The following is a 21,965-nucleotide window of genomic DNA, read 5'->3' as shown; positions in this document are numbered from 1 at the left end:
CAAGTTCTCCACATGCTTCTTTCTCAAAGTCCTGAAAACAGGGCTCAGTTGTAATTTTATTTTCTTTTTTTTAAACGTGTATTTATTTTTGAGAGAGAGAGAGGGAGACAGAGGACCCGAGGCAGGCTCCATGCTGACAACAGAGAGCCGGATGCAGGGCTCGAACCCATGAGCTGGGATATCATGCTTAACCCACTGAGCCACCCAGGAGCCCCTCAATTGTAATTCTGAAGCAAGGGTTGCAAATTGGTGGTCCATAGGCCGCATCTGGCTCCCACACAGAATCTCCCACCGCCTACTTCTCCTCGGTAGTACTTGCTCCCGCAGGCAGGGGATTATATAAAGATTGAACACCTTTTGGGTGAAGAGACACCAGTTCTGGTTCATTTGTACCCAACTCTGCTGTCTGTGGTTCATAGGTTCCTTTGGACTCTTAACAGCAATATGGATCGGTCTATTCTTTTTTTTTTTTTTTTTTTTAATTTTTTTTTCAACGTTTATTTATTTTTGGGACAGAGAGAGACAGAGCATGAACGGGGGAGGCGCAGAGAGAGAGGGAGACACAGCATCGGAAACAGGCTCCAGGCTCCGAGCCGTCGGCCCAGAGCCCGACGCGGGGCTCGAACTCACGGACCGCGAGATCGTGACCTGGCTGAAGTCGGACGCCCAACCGACTGCGCCACCCAGGCGCCCCAGGATCGGTCTATTCTTACTAGTGTCCTTGGGCTCCAGATACCATGCCTCATATCAGCCCAGGCTGGCATCCTCTGAAATTTTAGGTGCTGGTGATTTTTGGTTTCTTTAACGGAACTAGTTCTTAGAAGAGATTCTCTACTTGTTCACACTCAAGGCAGAAAGACAGATGAGAACTTCAAGAAGTCTCCAAACAGGAGCTATAACTCAAATAAATGATAAAGCTCTTAAAATGAAATAGTAGACAAGTAAGCAGTAGTTAGGGAATAGGTTTCCAAGGATTCTGTGGGGGCCCAACATCATGCCTCCATTCTTGTGTGTAACCAAGAGGACCCCTAACTTGACTAATTTCAAGACCACTTTTCCAAACTGTCAAGTGAACTAGATGATTCGTTAATTTAATTTTGAATTAATTTAAAAGATGATGAGACTTTTCCCTTACACAGAAATATTGATGTTAACATGCCGCTATTAAGGATTTACTTCATTGGACACAAGAAAGAAACCAGCCCTCAAATCAGACAGAGCCACATGTCCTGTAAGCAGCCAGTTAGAGAATAAAAAACTAAGGCCTCAACAATCTAGAGACACTTAAGTTTCACTTGCCCTGTTTGAGACTGAGACATGGGCTTGCTGGGACCCTCAACTTCATTCCTTTCTGTATACAGCCTTGGAAAATAATCAAAATACACTCTAAACCTTGATTTCATGGTCTTACTTTCTGCAACCAGACTTGGTTAAATCAGAATCAAGTAAACCAGGTCGATCCAGAACCTACTATGCGCATGCTCCCATGCTAGGTCTACACGCTACAGGCAAAGAGCAATGAAATCAATCCCGGCAGTATTCTATATGGCACCTGTATGCAAATTAGGAAAAAAAAGAACTCCTCTTGGTGGACGCAGCCCAACAAATGGGCTTGGTGTTACGGGGCTCGTCAATTTGGTGAGTAGAGTTAAGGTTGGTGTTCAGCTGCAAATCATAGGTTTAGTCGGGTGCCTTTGTGAAGGGGTCAACATACACACTCACACATGGTGGCCCTGAAAGTCCTACTCTTTGAACTCATGATCAGAATCTAATGGCCAATGAGATGATATTTAATGAACATCTTAGGATAGAGGTTAATGCAGAAAAGTTATGCCTGAAATACCACAATCCAAAGGATGGGATTATTATACAGTTGAGGAATTGGGAAAAGCTTCACACAAAAAAATACCTGAAAGAGGCTGCAGCAGAAAGGAGGAGAGGGCTCCAGGGAAGGGTTCTAGATAGAGGAAGATGGCTGAAAAAGGAACAGGACAGGGGAACATAGGAGCACATTCAGGAAACATGATATGGTTCAGCACTGCAAGGGTTTATGTAATGTTTCTATAAATGGTGGAAAAGGGAGGAGAGGCTTTGTAGTACATTGGGTCCACAATGTGGAAAGCACTGAAGGCCAAAGCTGAGGATTCTGTTTGTAATGTAGTAGCCATTGTCTAAATTGTTCTTGAGCAGGAACAGGTGATAAAAATAACAGCTAACAATTGCTGAATACATACCACGTGCCAGGCATTTTACTCAGCTCTTGGCATACAATATCTCATTTAACTCTCATGACAATCCCAAGAAATATATACCCAAGAAAGATACAGATATCTATCTATCTATCTATCTATCTATCTATCTATCTATCTATCTATCTATCTATCTTACAAATATATATCCCAAGAGAGATATAGATATTTATCTCCATTTTACAAATTAGGAAACTGACCTTAGGAAGGTTAATGTCCCCTCAGCTGTGCAGGCTAATAAATGAGAGAGCTGGAGTCAAGCCCTACCATATCAGAGTCCCTAAACATAAGTGTTCTTCTCATTAGACAAGTCGGAGTAATACTTTGGCAGTAACAGGTAAAAGTAATAGAAATGGAACAAAAAGGATAGAAAGATGACTGCAATGTTCAGGTGAGAGACCATGAGGAAATGAAGGAGCAAACTTTGCAAAGGAAAAGTTGATTTCACTGACAATTCAGGGGAAGCATATGTCAGACTTAGCATCTGCTTGTTTGGGAGAGAGAGTGTTGATACCATAGGTTTCAATGCAGAGCGGCAGTGCTACCGATAAAAATCAGAAAAAGGCAGGAGGTGATTTCCAGAGAGAGTGGAGCCTAATGGGCGGGAGGCGCTGTTCAAGTGAAGATATTTGGGAGGCATGATGGCTGGAGTGGTAGCAGGCACGTTAAAGACAAAAGCCATGCCCTAAGGATGGCAGAACAGACTAACAAAGCCCGATCACTCTCTGGAACCTGACCTGCACATCGCTGGTCACTTTGTATGTTTGTCTAAATAGTGTGGTTGTCTCTCTGTTACCACGAGCTAAACAGAATCCCTTTTTCATATAGATATCATATATATTTTCACTGATATCATGGAGAACTTCGTCCTGATTACCCAGATTATTTTCACTGACATTCACAACTTAGGGAAACAAGGTTGAGGATTCTCTGTCATTCCACTGTAATTCTTCTGCTGCATTCATGGAACGTAAGGGTTTTATTCTTTCATAAAGTGCTAATCCAGGTAATGTCCATATAAAGTAGGGAAGGAGTTTTGGAACAGTTTACTCAAAATTTGGGCAGGGAGGAAATTTTCACATGAAAGGAAATCAGAAGTATTTAAAAGTAAGAGCGCCATGCCTTTATTTCTAGGAAGAAAGTGCAGGATCAAAACAGGGCTTTATATTTATAAACATGAGAGTTGGTCTTCGTATTTTCCTAAAAAGAAGTATCCAAAAGAAATCTTCTAGCTACATGATGTGGGATTCTGGACTTTGCTAGGATCAACTACTAAAGACATGGTGACTTGGCTGGCCACAAATCCAATCCTATCCCCAAATGGCCACGTGAGGAAGAAAAGAGGAGGGAGCCTCCGGTTGCATTTGAGGGCATGATACATGATTAAGAGAAATTATTGTCCCATTGTGAGAGGAGATTTACAGTACCCTGCCCCATGGCGGGGGCCACCCTGTGAGGGGGACACGGACCAACGAGAGCAGGTTAGAAAGCAACCAGGCTGAAAGGTGTGGTGAGAAGAAAGGCTGGAGAACGAGGAATGTTAGCCCTCTGGAAGAGGAGTTCTAGGTGGGACAGAAGTTACCATTCTCCTAACTAGTTGCCTTCACCAACTCTCGTCCTCCTACAGTCTATTTTCCTTTCCATATGTATGCTGAGCTCCTCATCAGGAATAAGGTTATTCCTCTGATTAACAATTCTCCAAAAATTTCTTGTAGTTTAGAATAAACTTCTCTCGTGATTTAGAATAAAATCCAAGCTCCTCAGCATGGCCTGGCCTCTGTTGCTTTCCCTGCATGCTTCTCTACTGTTGCCATATGGCTGTTTTTCTCTTGCACCCAGACACTCCGAACTCACTTCCACCTCTGGGCCTTTGCACATGCTGTTCCTTTGGCCTGGCCTGCTGTCCCCTAGAGCTTCAAAAGCTTGGTTTTTCCAATTCAGTGTCATTTCCCTAGAGAAGTATGCCCTAAATACTTCTGGAGTCAGAGGGGTTTTGTGTCAAATTCTGGTTCCACCTCTTTGGATCATGCTGGCCTTGCCTCAGCATCTTCTTCTGTAAGGTACAGTAGCGACTTGAGAGTTGCTACAAGAAATCAAGCAAAGCAAGTCACAGAAGACACTATGAACACTGCCTTTCACTTGCTCTTCTCATAGTGACCTGTAAACATTAGTTATCATTATTACTACTTACTGTATCTATCATAACCTTAAAATTATTTTATTTATTGATACTTTTCCTTATTTATTGGCTGTTTCCTCACACTACAATATAGATTTTATCAGTGCAGATTTCCTGGTTTTCACTTCTCTACTTTGAGTGCTTCTAACAGCCCCAAGCTCATTGTAGGCACCCAATAAATAATTCGTTCACATTTAATAGGGGAAGGACAATATAGCAAAGCAGGAAGTGACTTTTCAGTAGTCTTAATCCTAAATTTCCACCATTTGTGTCACCTTGGTCACTCTGGGGCCTCAGTTTCCTGAGTGTATGACTCTTTAGCATGACTCTTTTTTTAATGTTTATTTTTTAGAGAGAAAGAGAGAGATACAGAGAGACAGAGAATGAGCAGAGGGGCAGAGAGAAAGGGAGACACAGAATCGGAAGTAGGCCTTAGGCTCTGAGCTGTCAGCACAGAGCCCAATGCGGGGTTCAAATTCACAAGCCGTGAGATCATGACCTGAGCCAAAGTCATACACTTAGCCCATGAGCCACCCAGGCGTCCCCATTTTAGTATGACTCTTAATAGGAGATTCAGCTTGTTAATTTTATAAGGGTAGGATGTGTGAGAAAAGTGAAGTCATGTATCAGGCAGCAGGGGGCAGCAGTGTGCCAAAAATGCACCTGTAGCTTTAAGATCCAGGCGTCCTCTCTTCTCCCTTCAATTGAATAACTTAGAATTAAATATTCTGTCAAGTCATTACATTTTGCAAGATGAAGATAAAACTGATATCTTTGGAGAAATGCTGTGTATACTCTTTTCTTCCTGTAAAAATGGAGTTTTCAATTAAAGGATCAAGGAAAACTCATTCTTTCTTCCTGATTTTATTTCCAAGTGGGAAGCAGTTAGTCATGGAACCTATAAGAATCAGACTTAAAAACTGTGCCACTGTTGGTGGCAGTGATAGTTCCAGTTCCACTCTTTACTAGCTGTATGACCTTGGAATTTTGGGAATAAATAATAAAAAGGTAGCTTGTCGGAGGCACCTGGGTGGCTCAGTTGGTTAAGCCTCCAACTCTGGATTTCAGCTCAGGTCATGATCTCATGGTTAGTGAGTTCAAGCCCCTATCAGGCTCTGCACTGAGTGTGGAGTCTGCTTGGGATTCTCTCTCCCTCTCTCTGCCTCTCTCTCTTGCTCTCAAAGTAAATAAATAAACTTTTAAAAAAAAGTAGCTTGTTTTTAATAATACTATTTAATTCTCAGACCAACCCTGTGGAGTTAGATTTTAAAACACCAAGCAATGAGAGATTAAGTGATTTGTCTAAGATCATGCAGCAGAGATACATAAACCCTGATAGGAAGCTTTTAACTATAATGTCATATGGTAAAAAAACTGCTTGGTTTGGGGTACCTGGCTGGCTCAGTAGGAAGAGAGTATGTGGCTTTTGATCATGGGGTTCTTGATCTTGGGGCTTGAGTCCCAGGCTGAGTGCAGAGATTACTTAAAGAAAGAAACTTAAAAAAATAAATAAATACTTCAGTCCTAAAGAAAAAGAATTTGCTTGGTTTAAAAGTAAATGAGAAATTATACTAATTTCTTGGAAATAAATGAAAACAAAGAAGCAAAAAATACATTCCCCCTTGCTTGAAAAATTAGATCATTAAATAAAAGATTCAGTATTAAGTTAACCCAATATGTGGAAATGCCACTAAAAGTAATTCAAAACAGCTTAGGCATCCTTCTGAGATCTATCTCACACCATCACCCTGCTTTCTCTTTACCGTTGTTGTTCATATAGTTCTGCTAGACTTACTTTCATGGGCCTATCATTCTGAGTAATTTAAAAAAATTTTTTTTAATGTTTTTATTTATTTTTGAAGGAGAGAGAGACAGAGCATGAGCTGGGGAGGAGCAGAGAGAGAGAGGGAGACACAGAATCTGAAGCAGGCTCCAGGCTCTGAGCTGTCAGCACAGAGCCTGACACAGGGCTTGAACTCACAAACTGTGAGATCCTGACCTGAGCCAAAGTCGGATGCTCAACCGACTGAGCCACCCAGGCGCCCCTGTCTTCAGGCATTCTAGTATCTGTTTTGTTTTTTCTCTTTTCACCCAACTCAAAAATAATGGTAGTGCTCACCGGTTCAAATATTAACATTTCCATCTAGGAATGCCCTAAGAAAGGGGAATACACACCAGAAAGAAAGAGAAACCTATGGAAGGGATACCGAGAGATTTGAAGAAGAGGAAGAGGTGAAAAGGCAGGTGGTAGGTTTATCTAGGCACAGCAGCAGCCATGAATGTGCATATACATCAAACAGAAACCCACTAATGATCATGCATTGACCTATTTGGACTTCTACGAGAAATTCAGCCCATTATTTTAGAACATTGTATAAAGTCCATCTTAAAAAAGAAACAACTGTAAATTTGCTTTGTATTTTCAAATTTAACCATATAGGCATGACAAGGAGGCTTTCCAGAGATATTTCTGTGAACCTCAAGAGGACCCAGAGTGCTGCCTGGCAGGTGTACTGTCTCTTCCCATTATGCACTCTCCCGCCATTTTCCCACTCCTAAAAAAGCCCTAATAAACTCTTCCTCCATCCATATTTTCGGTTGATGATCTTGGTACTTAACTTATTGGAAAGAGTGAAGCATTCAGAGAACTTGCAGAGACTCTTAGTGCCACATCAATGCTCCTACTAGCACCCACAGCCACTCACTCAGCTTCTTATCTGCTCCTATTTTAGCTCATTTAGCCCCTTCTTCTTCCAGCTATTCAAAGACAATTCTTCTGGAACTCTCTACTGCACATTGTCACATTTCCCCCTCTCTACTAGATTACTCGCATTCACATAAAAACATGCTGTTATTTCTCCCATCTTAAAAAAGCTCTCTCTTGACCCAATTTACTCCATGGGTGAGTACTCCCTTCTTCTACTGCCCTATGCAGAAAAACTCCTCGAAATTTTCTATATTTGCCATTTCTAATACCTCCCACGTTCTCTCTCTCTCTTAAATTCAGTCCAGTTGGGATTCCAGCTGACTACTGCACTGAAACTGTTCTTGTTCAAGTCATCAACGTCTTCCATCCACCTTCATAAAACCAATGGTCATCTCAGTTCTCACTCAACATCTTGACCTCTACGTCCTTCCTCATTCACTTTCTTCACTGGCTTCTATGATATCACAGTCTCATAGTTTTTCTCCTACTGAACTGGTTGTTCTTTCAGGTCTTCTTCTCCCCAAACTGGAGGCACCTAGGTTTCAGTTCTTGGTCATCTGTCCATGCTTCCTCTTTTGGTGAGCTCATCATGGTTTTTGTTATCATCTCTATATTGGAAACTCCCAAAGCAGTATTTCCAGCATAGATTTTTCCCCCTGAACCCCAGATCCATATAGCCAACTTGCTTATTCTCCACCTGGGCACCTAAGTTGACATCTCAAACTTAACATGTTCAGAAATAAACTCATGAATTCCCTGCAAACATTCACCCTCATCTTTTCCATTTCACTTGAGGAAAAATCGATTTGCTCAGGCCAAAAAACCTGGGAGGAATACTTAACTCTTTATTTTGGTTACCTTTACTTTTACTCTCTCAAACCCCACATCCCATCCATCAGGATAATTTGTTGGCTCTACATTTAAAATATAAACAGAATGTGACCACCTCTCATTACTTCCATCACTACCATCTTGGTCTAAACTGTCACTATTTCCCACCTGAATCACAGCAATAACTTCCTAACTGGTCTGTTCCCATTCTTACTGGTCCAGTGCTCTACTCTCTCCATTCCATTTAGAATAAGTCTTTTAGGGGTGCCTGAGTGGCTCAGTTGGCTAAGCACCTGGCCCTTGATTTTGGCTCGGGTCATGATCTCACGGTTCGTGGGATAGAGCCCTGTGTCAGGCTCCATGCTGACAGCATGAAGTCTGGTTGGGATTCTCTCTTTCCTCTTCTCTCTCTGCCCCTCCAGTGTATATGCCCTCTCTCTCTCTCTCTCTCTCTCTCTCTCTCTCTCTCTCTCTCTCTGTCTCTCTCTCAAAATAAATAAATAAACATTCTTTTTAGAAAAGCAAATGCATATTATGCCCTAGCAGTGATTAGTGCTATGAAGGAAAATAAAGGTTGCTCTTGAGAAAGTCACCTAAACTCCTGCTCTCTCTCTCTCTCTCAAAATAAAAAAATAAGAGTCAGTCTTTCTGATGTTAGTCAGATCTTGCCATTTCTTTTTTTACAATCATTTATCACTTTTGTTTTTACTCTAGGTAAGAGATATAGCCCTACAATGCAGAATAAAATCTTCTAAGATGCTACATGATGTCACCCCCCCCCCCCCCATTATCTCTCCAAACTCATTTCCTATTTGCTCTCCCCTATTCACTTCATTCCAATTCATTCCCTTGGATGTTCCTGAAGTACATAAAGCAAGTTCCTGCCTCTGGGCCTTTCTTTCCTTCGTCCTGGAATTCTATTTCCCCAGGTATCTGTATTGCTAGCCCTCCTAAAAGGGCTCGTCTTTGTCATCTTAATGAGACTTACCCTTACTACCATTAAAGAAAATTACAACACACCCCTTCCCTGGCACTCCTGATTTACCTTTGCTATTTTCTTTATTCATTAGCACTTATCACTTAATTTATTATAAAATTTACTTATTTATGATGTTCATTCTTTTTTTTCTATCTTTATCTACTGACATATAAGCTCCAAGAAGAACCAGATTACTATAGTATGTAGAATGGTAAATAATGAGATAATGTTTAAAAAAAAAACTGTAATAAATTCCCTTGGGCAGAAAATATAACTTGTACTCTGAATAATGGGTACATAACCTAGTATATTAGTTCAGACAAAAGTTGCCTGAGATGATAGGAGATAAAAATGAACACGGGAACATGTGATTCACTAAGTTATTAAGAAAAGTGGTGGGCTTGAAAAACCCCATTGAAAGAAGAGATTTTGCTTGTTAACCTGTATTTTGGTAGAATTTTCCTAGAAGAAGCATTAAGAATCCCAGAATCACCATCCAGAACCATCCACAACCCAAATCAATGACCACAGTTGCTACAGTAGGCTGGAGATGATGGTAACAGTCTCCTTGGTTGAATTAGAATTTTTAACACCAGGAAGGTATACCAAAAACTACAGGGATGGTAAAGAAACACATATTGCACAAATTGGGTTTATGAATTTTCTAAAACATGATGGTTTGATTATGTTTTGTCTCGTTAGAATCTTAGTTTTAATTTTTACCAAAGTTTCATATGAACTAAAGAAGCTAACAATTAGTTCTTTTGGGCGTCTTATAAAATAAAGCAGTTCCTCCAATCTCTTTCCACTCCCCAGAGCCAGTCTCCAGCTCTCTCCATTCTGAGCTGCTCTGATCTGGACTGCTGTTATCTAGGATAGCTATCTCAGGGGAACTGCCCTTCAGGAGGTCCCCTTCACTTCTCCCTTAGGGGTATCTCCTGCTGCCTGGATTCTATTGCTTTCTCTTTCTTGTTTGAGTTCCTTATATTGACAGAGCACCCAAGAAAGGGAGCATGGGAGGTAAAATTTAAAGACATGCATGTATGAAAATGCCTTTATTCTACTCTCACATATTACTTATAATTTCAGTAAAACTTCTAGTAGGAAATAATTCATCATTGGAATTTTGAAGGCATACGCCATTGTCTTCCAGCTTCTAGTTTGGTGCAGAGAAGTTCTATACCATTCTGATTCTTGATCCAGTAAATAAATATGTCTTCCAGAAGATGTGAGGATCTTTTCTTTGTCACAAGTTTTCTTAAGTTTCATAATATGTCTGAGTGTGGATTTATTCTTTTTCATTGTTCTTGGTACTGGGATATTTCAATTTGGAAACTCATGTCTTTCAGTTCTGGGAAATTTTCTTGAGTTATTTCTCTGACTTCTCTCCACTCCAATTCTTCCCCCTTGTGTCTTTTTTTAAAACTCTTGTGTAGATGATAGACTTCCATGACTGGCCCTCTAATTCTCCTATTTATTTTTCTCTTATTTTCATCCCTTTATCCTATTGTTCTACTTTGGGGAAGATTTCCTTCAAAAGCTTTTACGGAGTTTTTCATTTACGCACTCATATCTTTAATATTTTAGAGCTTTTATTTTTTGTTTTTGGAATATTCATTTTTCTACATATGAAATATTTTATCTTGTTATGAACATTAATGTTGTTTTAGAAGTTGCCCCCCCCCCCCCCCCCCCCCGCCGGAATATTTTCTGTTCCTTCCAAATGTTTTTTTGTTTTTGTTTTTTTTCTGTGTTTGGTTCGGTCAATATTCTCATATCAGAAGGTTTAAGAGTACTTAAATTAAGAATTTAAAATTTTAAATTCTGGAATGCACCTTAACAGCTTTCCTACTTAGGAGCAGGACACTAAAAAAGCTGACTGGCAGTGAGGCTTGTAGGCTGTACTCTTTACTGTAAGATCCTCTGGTGGAGCTGATTCACAGAATTCTTAATGTCAGTAACTTCAGGTCTTTTCTCTTGGGTCAATCTACTTTATAAACCGACTTTTTAGTCTTATCTTCAGACTCAGTATGACCAACTGACTTTCAGGAATTCTGCACTGCAAATATGGTGCCTCTTAGCTTCTCTGTTAGCTTCTCTCTCTCCTAAGCTCTCTGCTTTCCAGTTTCCAAAACTGTTTGCTATTATTCCCTCTTTCAATTTTGGTTCTTTTTGTCCTATGTTTCCTTCTTTTCTTTTATTTTTTTAAGTTTATTTTTATCTATTTTTTAGAGAGACAGAGACGGTGTGAGCAGAGAAGTGGCAGAGAGAGAGTGTGCGAGAGAGAATCCCAAGCAGGCTCCATGCTGGTGGCACGGAGCCCAATGCAGGGCTCAAACATGACTTGAGCCGAAACCAAGAGTCAGACACTTAATTGACTGAGCCACCCAGGTGCCCCAATGTTTCCTTCTTTTAAAAAATCACTTTACCGGAGGCGCCTGGGTGGCTCAGTTAGTTAAGTGTACGACCTCCTGATTTCAGCTTAGGTCATGATCTCTTGGTCTTGAGATCGAGCTGCGTCAGGCTCTGCATGAGGCATGGAGTCTGCTTAAGATTCTCTCTCTCCCTCTGTTCTGCTCCCACCCACACATGCATGCATGAGCTCTCTCGCGCTCTATCTCTCTCAAACAAAAATCACTTTACTATGTATACGGTTGAGTTTTGAAATGAAACTTTAATGGTTATATTTCATCTGCCATCTTTAACAGAAAGCCTTGTTTCCAGTCATGATTTTAAGATGTTTGAAATGCTTAGGAAAATCTAATTTACTACATTTATAGATATGATTTGTTTTATAGGAGTTGTTTAAGTACCTAGAAATTATTGGCTTATTATATTTTAAATTTGCCCCATCAAGCATTTTTAGTGTTAAAAAACTGTAGTTTAAAATGTTTAAGGAAGCTTATTTAACTAGGTTTGTAAATGGAAATAAATCTCAAGGGAACTTAATCCGTTCAACTTATGAGTTAATGGAATCAAGTAACTATGTATTTTTTTTGAGCAAGAGAGATTGCATAAGAAAGAACATATGGGGAAAAGAATGGGGAGAGGGGCAGAAGGGGAGAGAGAGAGAGAGAGAGAGTGAGAGAGAGAGAGAGAAAATCTTAAGCAGGCTCAGTGTGGAGCGAAACATGGGGCTCAATCTCACAACCATGAGATCATGACCAGTGCTGAAATCAAGAGTGAGATGCTAACCTGACTGAGCCACCCAGGTGCCTCTCAAATAACTATATTTTTATACAAAAATACCTAGACCTCTGAATTGTGCTTAAACCTAAAGGAAAAACTGTGCTTTCTAATTAATATTCAGTTTATAGAAGTTACATATTTTAACCCAAATAACTTTAAATAGTCTTTTTCCCAAAGACCAACAAATAATCCCTCCTCCCAACTAAAAACCTAATTGATGAATCTGGAGGACATAATGCTAAGTGAAAGAAGCCAGATACAGAAGAATCACCACTGTGTGATACCACTTATATGAGAAATCTAAAATAGCCAAACTCATAGAAGCAGAGTGGAATGGTGGTTACCAGGGGCTTGGGGGAATTATTAGTCAGAGAGTACAAAGTTTCAGTTATGCAAGATGAGTAAGTTCTAAAGATCTACTGGGCGACATAATGCATATAGTTAACATTAATGTATTGTATACTAAAATAAATTCTAAGAGGGTGTATCTTATGTTAAGTGTTCTTATCATAAAAATAAGTAAGAAGAGTGGGAGAAAACTTTTGGAGATGATGGATATTTATGGGATAGATGGCCTCACAGATACATACTTATCTCCAAACTAATCAAGCTGTAACCAAATACACTGCTTTTTGTATATCAATCATACCTCAGCAAAATTTTTTTGTTTTAACTCCTAATTGATGGGAATAAGTTTAAAAATAGCATAACTACATCTGTCATAGAAGTACAGAAGTTATGGAAGTAGAACTTTGATTCAGTTTTGGCTGAGGACCAAGGTTGAAAGTGAAGTAGGTACCAAATATCTCCATATCCTAAAAGTGATGCTAAGAGACTATAAACACGGTTTGGCCACCATTGGCCCACCACATACCTAAGAGGTATGAAACAGTTGATATGGAAGATGCCAAAAAAGAATTTATTTGAAGAAACTGGCCAACATATTGTGTTTCTACCCCCAAACCCATATGTTTGGGGAAGAGGACAAGGAAATCTTCCTCCCCATATCAAGTCAAGTGAGAGTCATCAAAACGAATAGAGAACCTACCTACATTTGGCTGGCCAGAGAAAGAGAAGGAGTCTGTGTAGGCATTGAACTTCACTTCCACCAATGGCAGAGCAAAGTAGTCTATTTTCTGGAAACCAGATTTCATGGTAGGTTACTACCAAGATGCCACAGTAGCTAATTCTGTGGAGTTGTTAGAAAAGGACTCATGCAAGGAGAACACCTAGTGAGAGAAGGGGTATTCCAGAAGACATCTTAAGGGCTAGCAGTATAGAGTAATTATATGTAAACATCCTCTGGCATAATTCTTAGAAGTCCATAGAAATTCATCTACTATCTGAAATGAGTATTGTAACAAAGTAAGTCAAATAGCTTGCTGGCTATGTTATTAGGGTCCATCAGAAAATGGTGCTCCCTTCTTATTTCATTGGCTAAAGACTTCGCTAGACTAGAAAGAAATAAAATACTATTATAATTATGGTTGCAGTTACTTGTTATTTTCCAACTATTACTAAAAAGGCCCCTGGAAAAGTCAAAGGTCTTCATTTTTCTCTTTTCTATCCCAATTTTCTACAAAATCTCCTATTTGTTTCATGGCACTTTGTGACCAATTCTATAGGCCTCTCGAAAATCTCACTGTAGTATACATTAACGATTCCTTCACAAAATAAGCCTGCTAGTCAAGCAATAAGTTTTAATAGTTATTTTCCTAAAACCAGGAAATACAACACTGTTTGTGGCTTCATGAATTTTCTTTTTCTACTTCATAAAATGTGGTGTTTCCCCCCCTCCCAACTTTGTTATTATTCAGCTTTACGCATAAACTCAGTAAGGAATTTGGCTTTTTAAGATTAGCAAAGGCAAAGTTGAAATGTTGTAAAAGACTCTCTATTTTTATTTCAAAATAAAAGTATTCTCCATTGTTGAATACTTACCACCAAGAAGAAATTATAGTAAGTTCTACAATGGCAGGGACATTTCTGCTTTGTTCATCATGCTAGATATCCATAACACAGAATAAATATGGAAAAGGAAATCACACTGTCCTCAGGTTTGCTACTTTTAGCTGTCTCACAGAACAAGTGCGTTGTTTTTAGCTTATAATTCACTTTTATACCTCCACATAATCTTGTCTTACCTAACCTAGTAGGCTTTTGTTATTTTTATTTCTTTCCAAGTGAGCTACCATGAGTTTTGGCCAATATTTTTCTTTACATTAAAACAACAACAAAACAAAACAAAACAAACAAACAAAAAAAACCCCACCTGAATTGCTATGTTTTTTTTATCAACTCTTTTGATAAATCATCTGATAGCATTAGAAAATTTATCAGTCACTGGCTATAAAAGGTTAAATTTTCCGATTTTTTTCCATATTAACAATTCTTTTGAGAATCTAAATATTGTTACCTTATTGTAAATACACGTGAGATTAAATGTATTACAATTTCATTTTGTTCATCTGTTCTACTGTTTAGCGAGAAAAGGACATTTGCTTCTAGAAATTTCTACAGGGAAATATGAAATGTAAGGAAGAAAAATCAAACAATATTAATAGAAATAAGATAAATGTTTTAAGAGTTTTTTCAAAACTCCTACCAAAGTATCACATTATTATAGTTAGCTAATATAAGCAGTGCTTTCTTCTTAAAGTCAAAGGTTGGCAATTTTTGGTACTTACACAATAATAGGGCCACTATACAGGTCTCCAAATCCACTGCTATTTGCATAAGATTCTATCATTTAGTTAATTTCCATGTTTTGCTAGCAGGACTATGCTTTCCCCAACTAATGATTGACATTTCAAGTAAATGAGAAATAGGATAATAGAAAGGCATGATTTTAGAAACTTACTTCTCAGCTTCATACATATGGGGCATATTTCCTTGGAATTCAGCCTTCTGTAGCAGTGGGTTGGCGACTTCTCTTTCAAACATTCTTGCTATTTCACTGGGTTTATTTCCATCCTAAATTCTAAATATCCAAGTACAAAGTGTCTTTGAATAGCACCATTTTTTATCCATCTTTAGCAAACTGTCAAAGTGAGAAGTCTACACCTTCCCACTTGTCTCCTTCTGACTAATTTTGAGAAGATTTTAGAGCTGGGCAAGACAGTGGTAGCCCAAAGAATGAAGAAACAAATATGTGTTTTAGGTTCAAAAGAGCAAGTTATTCATTTACGCAAGGAATGTTCTGGGAAATATTTAGCTTCTGAAATTAAACACATTTAGAAGCCTGGAAAACATTTAAATATGCTGGCCCCATATTGTTCCTTGCAAAGTATTAGCTTCAGTGATATTACATTTTCTGAAATCAAAGCTATATTGCTTCATCAAAAAATTGAAAAGGATATAATGTTTTACAGACAATAACCAGTGTTGATGAGGATGTGGAGAAATTAGAACCCTAGTGCACTAAACGCAGGACTGTGAAATGGTGAAATCGTTATGGAAAACAATTTGGAGGGTTCGCAACAAATTAAAAATAGAACTACGAAAGATCCAGCAAACTACTTCTGTATCTATATACACAAGAATTGAAAACAAGGTCCCAAAGAGATATTTGCACCCCCATGTTCATGGCAGCACTATTCATCATAGCCAAGAGTTGTAAGCAACCTGAATGTCTACTAATTGATAAATAGATAAATAAAATGTAGTATGTGTGTGCAATGCAATAATATTCAGCCTTAAAAAGGAAGATCTATCTTGTCAGATGTTCCAAGATGGATGAACCTTGAGAACTTTATACTAATGAGCATAAAGCGTTTTGTTTTGTTTTTTTCACTAATAAGTAAAAGAAGCCAGTCAAAAAAAGACAAATACTGCATGATTCCAGTTATATAAGCCATCTAAAGTAGTCAGATTCAAAGAAACAGGAAGCAGAATGGTAGTTACCAAGGGTTAGCATTAAGGGGACAAGGGAAAATGGGAAAAAAATCAGGTTTATAAAGTTTTTGATATACAAGATGAAAAAGTTCTGCATCTCTCTTTTACAACAGTGCAAATATTCTTAACACTACTGAACCGTACACTTAAAAATGGTTAAGACAATAGAAAGGTACAATGTTTGAAAGAATTCTTATTTAAATTATTCTCTGCATGTCATTCTGTGTATTTAGAGTCATAGCTGCCAGTCAGTCATACCCAAGAATAAAATGCTGGTCATCAGTATAAGTTGAATCATGAATAGTGATTTTATGTGGCTTGCTGGAAGTGTGTGGTCCATCAGAATGCACATGCTTCCACTGTGAGCCGTGTGGGATGACAACAGCATCTGGGCTGTGGCCACAGGACTAGTGAAACTTTTTGGAGTTTTAACCAATCATTGCTTTCCTAAACCTCACTGAATTGGAAAAGTCAACAGCTTATTAAGGCTAACCTATATAAAATCAAGGGCATACAGCACTGTGATTAAGAATATGGGCTCATGGGGTACCTGGGTGCCTCAGTTGGTTAGGCTTCTGACTTCAATTCATTCAAGTCACGATCTCACAGTTTGTGGGTTCTGGCCCCGTGCTGGGCTCTGTACTGACAGCTTAGAGCCTGGAGCCTGCTTCACCTTCTGGGTCTCCCTCTCCTGCTTGTGAGCACACGCCCTCTCTCTCTCTCTCTCAAAAATAAATTAAAAAAAAAAAAAAAAAAAGAATATTGGCTCAGAACTTAGTCTGAGTGTGAATCCTGACTCCCCTTATTAGAAACAGTGTGATTTTGGACAAATTACTTAACCTCTCTAAACTTTAAGGTTTTTTTCCCCCCTCTGATCCATTTAGTGAGAAGTTTGTAATTACTTTGTGGGTTTCCAATGAGCAGTACATCAGGTGAAACATGTGTATACTTACTGTAGTGCCTGGCACATAATAAACACTGATATCTTGGCTATCATGTTTTTTGTTTTGTTTTGTTTTTGGAAGAGATGTTTGAAGCTAGGGATTTTCTTCTCAATATTCAATATTCTGAGTGGGAAAATAAATCAAACTGTTTTAGTGAGTCTCTAAAATCAGGTTACATAATTACTTTGATTTGTAGATTACTTGTTTCTTCAATAATTAAGGTATTAAATATTCAAATATTAATGATATTCATCTTTACCATTGTTACCACCAAACTCTATGACATTTTATGAAGTAGCAAGAGAGTATTGGCATCACCTTGCAGTAATGGAAAGAACATTCAGTTTGGAGGAACAAATTTGGGGTAAACAATTTGTTGATTGCTAGCTGGGTTACACTGGACACATCATATGAACTCTACTTCTTTGGACTGGTCCCTCATATAGATAATTATATCAAGTTCTGTTGGAATCTTGAAAGTAAGTTAAATGTGATCAATTGTAATCATGCTTACAAAGAAACTCTGCAAACCCTAATAAATTCTTTAGAGTTATTTGATAATTAAAATGTATGATTAGATTAAGAATTATTGCTGTAGGCTGTATATCATTAGTAACTATTCATTGTGGAGTCATTGTCTAGGGCAAAAAAAGTGTTAGCCAATTACATGCAGGTTCACTTTCACAGGTGAAAATAATATCCTTTGTCTCATACGTGGAGCTCAAGTATGAACCCAGCTACACTGTTAATTGCTTAACCCAGCAGCCTGGCTTTGAACAGGCTGTTCTAAGATTTCTATTCTGGTAACTGCTTCCTCCAGATTCCTACGATCTTTGGGCCTTTCAAAGACAGGCTGAAATTACATTCTAAAGGATTTTATCAGTAGTGATTTTTCTTCCTTTTTCATTTATGGAAATAGGTGCCACAAACAGATGGAGGGTTTGATAGTTGTGTAAGTAAGCGATGTCTACTTAATAATGCTTCCATAATGTTAGTGAATCAGGAAAACAGTCACTTAGACATGATATTCAATTTTAGACTCAACAAAGTCATCAAGTATCATTACCGAAGGGTAACAAATAATTGCTAACATTTGAGTCATTTTTCTGTGCTGAACAATTCTAAGCAATTTATATGGATTATTCAACTTAATCTTTATAATATTTTTCAGGCAGATATGCTGTATTCATAGTATACTTAAGAAAACTGAAGTAGAGGGGCGCCTGGGTGGCGCAGTCGGTTAAGCGTCCGACTTCAGCCAGGTCACGATCTCGCGGTCCGGTCTGTGAGTTCGAGCCCCGCGTCAGGCTCTGGGCTGATGGCTCGGAGCCTGGAGCCTGTTTCCGATTCTGTGTCTCCCTCTCTCTCTGCCCCTCCCCCGTTCATGCTCTGTCTCTCTCTGTCCCAAAAATAAAAATAAAAAACGTTGAAAAAAGAAAACTGAAGTAGAGAGGCAGAAACCTGCCTAAGGTCACACAACTAGTAAATGGTTGGACCAAGATTTGAGTTCAGTTCATTCTGACTCCAGAGCCAACAAACTCAGCCATAAGGCTTTACAACATCCTTCCCTGAATACTTGGAGAGAACCAGAAATACAAAAATAGTTACCTATTACTTCTCCCACTTTGGCCTAGGCTTTTCGACTCTTTTTTTTTTTTTTTTTTTTTTGAAGTAGAGGCTGGCCAGCTTGGGAAGCAGTAAGGCTAAAGTAAGGCTAACCCTGGCCTCAGGGAAGATGAAAGGACACAGGAGAACCAGAATTTTGAGAAATTTCCAGGGTCAAGGAACAGCAATTACAGGATGTAAGACAGAAAGGGATGAGTTTCACATGGTTACTATATAACTAACCCAGCCATAAAGAGGCAATTGCAGCAAAGGGAAGCAGTAAGCCAGAAATGCAGTCTGGGACAAGTCAGGAACCCAGAGTAAGCTCAAAATATCGGGAATAAAAGTAGTTATGGCTAAAGACAGGCAAAGGTGGCCAAAAACTTCAGGAGCTAGGAGAGGTCAGTCCAAGTCAGCAACACAGAATGTGGCATGTATTGATTGGCACTTGGCATATTTTCTCCCTATGCACGAAGAAGGTTGAGAAGATTAGGTTTTAATTGAGGTCAAATGTAGTGGTTGAGTTCAGATGCTAGTAGGAACAGGACAGAGAGTAAATGGGAAGAGGGAACAACCTTGTTGATAAGAACAATGTGAGGGGCTCCTGGGTGTCTCAGCTGGTTAGGCATCCCACTCTTGATTTTGACTCAGGTCATGATCTCACAGGTTCGGGTTCGTGGGATGGAGCCCTGCCTCTGGCTCAGCGCTGTGCAGAGCCTGCTTGGGATTCTCTCTCTGCGTAGCTCTCTGCCTCTTCCTACTCCCCATCCCCTATGTGCTCTCTCTCTCTCTCTCAAAATAAACAAATAAAACTTAAAAAAAAAAAAAAAAGAACAATGCAAACACCACTGAGCTGATGAATGTGTAACCAGATGTGCTAAGTATTTTGCTAACCAACGAATTTAGTACTCAGAGTCCAGAATTCAGATGCAAGTGAGACAAGGAAATGAATCCATTTTAAAAATTAATGATTGATCTATTTTACAACCACATTAACTTTGTAAGTTATTTCCTTCCTGTCTTCCTGTCACATTTTTACAATTATATATATGTGTGTAAATACACACATATATACATATAAACTACACATATAGAGATACACATACATACACCCATACACATAGAGTATATATAGTCAATGTTAAATTCCTTAAAAGGTTGATAAAGAAGCTATGCTGGGGGGCGCCTGGCTAGCTCAGTCGGTAAAGCATCCAACTTCAGCTCATGTCATGACCTTGCGGTTTGTGGGTTCCGGCTCCACGTCAGGCTCTGTGCTGACAGCTCAGAGCCTGGAGTCTGTTTTGGATTCTGTGTCTCCCTCTCTCTCTGCCCCTCCCCCACTCATTCTCCCTTCCTCCCTCTCTCTCTCTCTCTCTCTTTCAGAAATAAATATAAAACTATTTTTTCAGAAATAACATTAAAAATTTTTAATAAAAAAAAATTAAAAAAGAAGCTATGCTGGGTCATGAGAAGAACTATGATTTATATCCCTGAACCATATAGAACTATATATATCTTATATATGAACTCTTTCTTTTTGCAAAGTTCAGATAGCTTCTATCAGTTATCACATATGTGTCCATGTTAACTTATAACATTAACTAGTAGGAAAATTATTTTATCAATCCATGTATTTCTGCTTTAGGAAGTTATGTTGTATATCCATATTGCTTTATCAGTCAATATAGCCAGGAGACAGAATAGAATATAAAAAATAGTTTAGGTATGAGGTTGATAACACCAAGTTATCACCAATGGCAGTTGTAGGAAGCAGCTGCTAATTCCAGGGCTGGGGAACAAAAGGAAGTGGCTGGAATTATTAAACATAGGTACTTAGAGAAGGGTTGCTACTGGAATGAACACTGGTTGCCCAAGTAAAGAAGGGTAGCTGATAAGTATTTACAGGAATGGCAAGCACACAGGTGTTCCTTCTGCCTTCCCTCCCTGCAGTCTCCCTCTGGCGCCCCCTATGGGCAGAGCCTAAAAGGTAGCAGCTGGCAAAGCAGAAACTGTTCTGAGACCCAGCCCAGCCTCGCAAAGCTGAATCCTGAACAGTGGGTTTGGACCTGAGAGACAATAACTTAAAAACAGGCAAATGTAGAAATATATTCAGTGTACTTAATCATTTAATAAATGAAATCATGTAATTTGTCTATGTGATCAGTTTAGAAAATCCGCAGATACTTATTTCAAGCTAAAATTACAAAAATATTTCACACATTTATTAATTATCTGGAAAATACTATGAATTCTTCTAAGTATAACATTATTTCCCCAAAATACAAAGAAACAAATTTACATGGAAGAAATGCCACAGAAAATTTACATAAACATTTCATTCCTGTATGTAAGATGAGCACATATAAAAAATTTTTAAATACTTTTTTGTTTTAAATTATTACAGTTCTACTGACCTAAAATATGACTTTAATTTATAAAATATCTCCAATATTATTTAAATAGCATAAACAGTCTAAATATATACTTGCCTAATTTAAGAATTTCCTTGCTAAAATCATAATGTGTGATGGACTATTATGACCATTACTTTACAGAACAAACAATTTAAACAGCATCCAAGAGACATATCTAATAGACCCCCAATTATCCTTGTAACTAGACCACTGAATATTATTTAAAAATTAAAAAAATTTAATTATCTTTACTAGAGCAAAATTTACATTTTAGAAATTTTAAAAGACACAGAAAAAGTAGAAGAAAAAATAATCTTACCAGACCAAGAAAATCATAGTTAATGTTTTAACGCTTTTACTTTCAAGATATCTCTTTTTAATTTTTAAAATCCTATTTGTGATCTAATTCTATGTGCAAAGTTATATTCAGTTTTTTTTATTATAAATGTTTTCCTGTGATATTAAAGCTCCTTGCAAAAATAATATTTATGAACTTTTTACTCTTCTTTGAATAGACGAGCCATAATTTCATTAAATGGAATGTTATAAAAATGTCACAATGTTAAAAAACAGAATTTCAAGTTGTTGTTGTCATCGGTGGTGGTGTGTGTGTGGGGGTGTTATAAAAGATACAAAATCTGTATCTCCTCTTTGTCGACCTCTCAGCTACCATTATTTGTTCTTAATGTTTGCTGCTCTTTTCAAATTAGCTGTTTTTAATCTGCCAAGGACTTGGAAATCATACGATCAAACGTGTTAGGATTTTCTCTAAATTCAGAGTTAATGTGCTTTGAAACTAGAGTTTGAAATCTCTCCTCTGACAAAACTGCATGAGCTTTGGCACATAAATAAATGAGGTGTCATTTACTTTAGTAATTCAATACCTGCTCTTTTTCAAAAATATATATTGTTCAAGATTCTTGGGTTGAATCAAGTTGGTTGGTATCATTAAATTAAATGTATGCCATTCAAAG

General features: G+C 38.3%; 1 protein-coding gene and 1 pseudogene across 6 annotated transcripts in view; both read right to left on the bottom strand.

Annotated features, from left to right (window-relative positions):
- LOC131495044 (large ribosomal subunit protein eL20-like) overlaps positions 1-4,196 on the bottom strand; it is a 29,254-nt pseudogene extending 25,058 nt beyond the window's left edge.
- OXR1 (oxidation resistance 1) overlaps positions 1-21,965 on the bottom strand; it is a 445,487-nt gene that overhangs the window by 150,376 nt on the left and 273,146 nt on the right. Inside the window, exon 1 of one of the 6 annotated variants that reach the window (XM_058698827.1) lies at positions 14,995-15,231. The exons of the other annotated variants lie outside the window; for them this stretch is intronic. Coding sequence (XP_058554810.1) covers positions 14,995-15,007 — 13 coding nt within the window. The 5' untranslated portion in view covers positions 15,008-15,231. Of the gene's footprint in view, positions 1-14,994; positions 15,232-21,965 lie in introns of those variants that run through there. 6 annotated transcript variants of the gene reach the window in all.

This window comes from Neofelis nebulosa, chromosome 14, assembly GCF_028018385.1.
Source record: "Neofelis nebulosa isolate mNeoNeb1 chromosome 14, mNeoNeb1.pri, whole genome shotgun sequence".
In the NCBI taxonomy this organism is placed as follows: Eukaryota; Metazoa; Chordata; class Mammalia; order Carnivora; family Felidae; genus Neofelis; species Neofelis nebulosa.
Note: the sequence above shows the minus strand (reverse complement) of the source record. Positions and strands in the feature narration are given on the sequence as shown.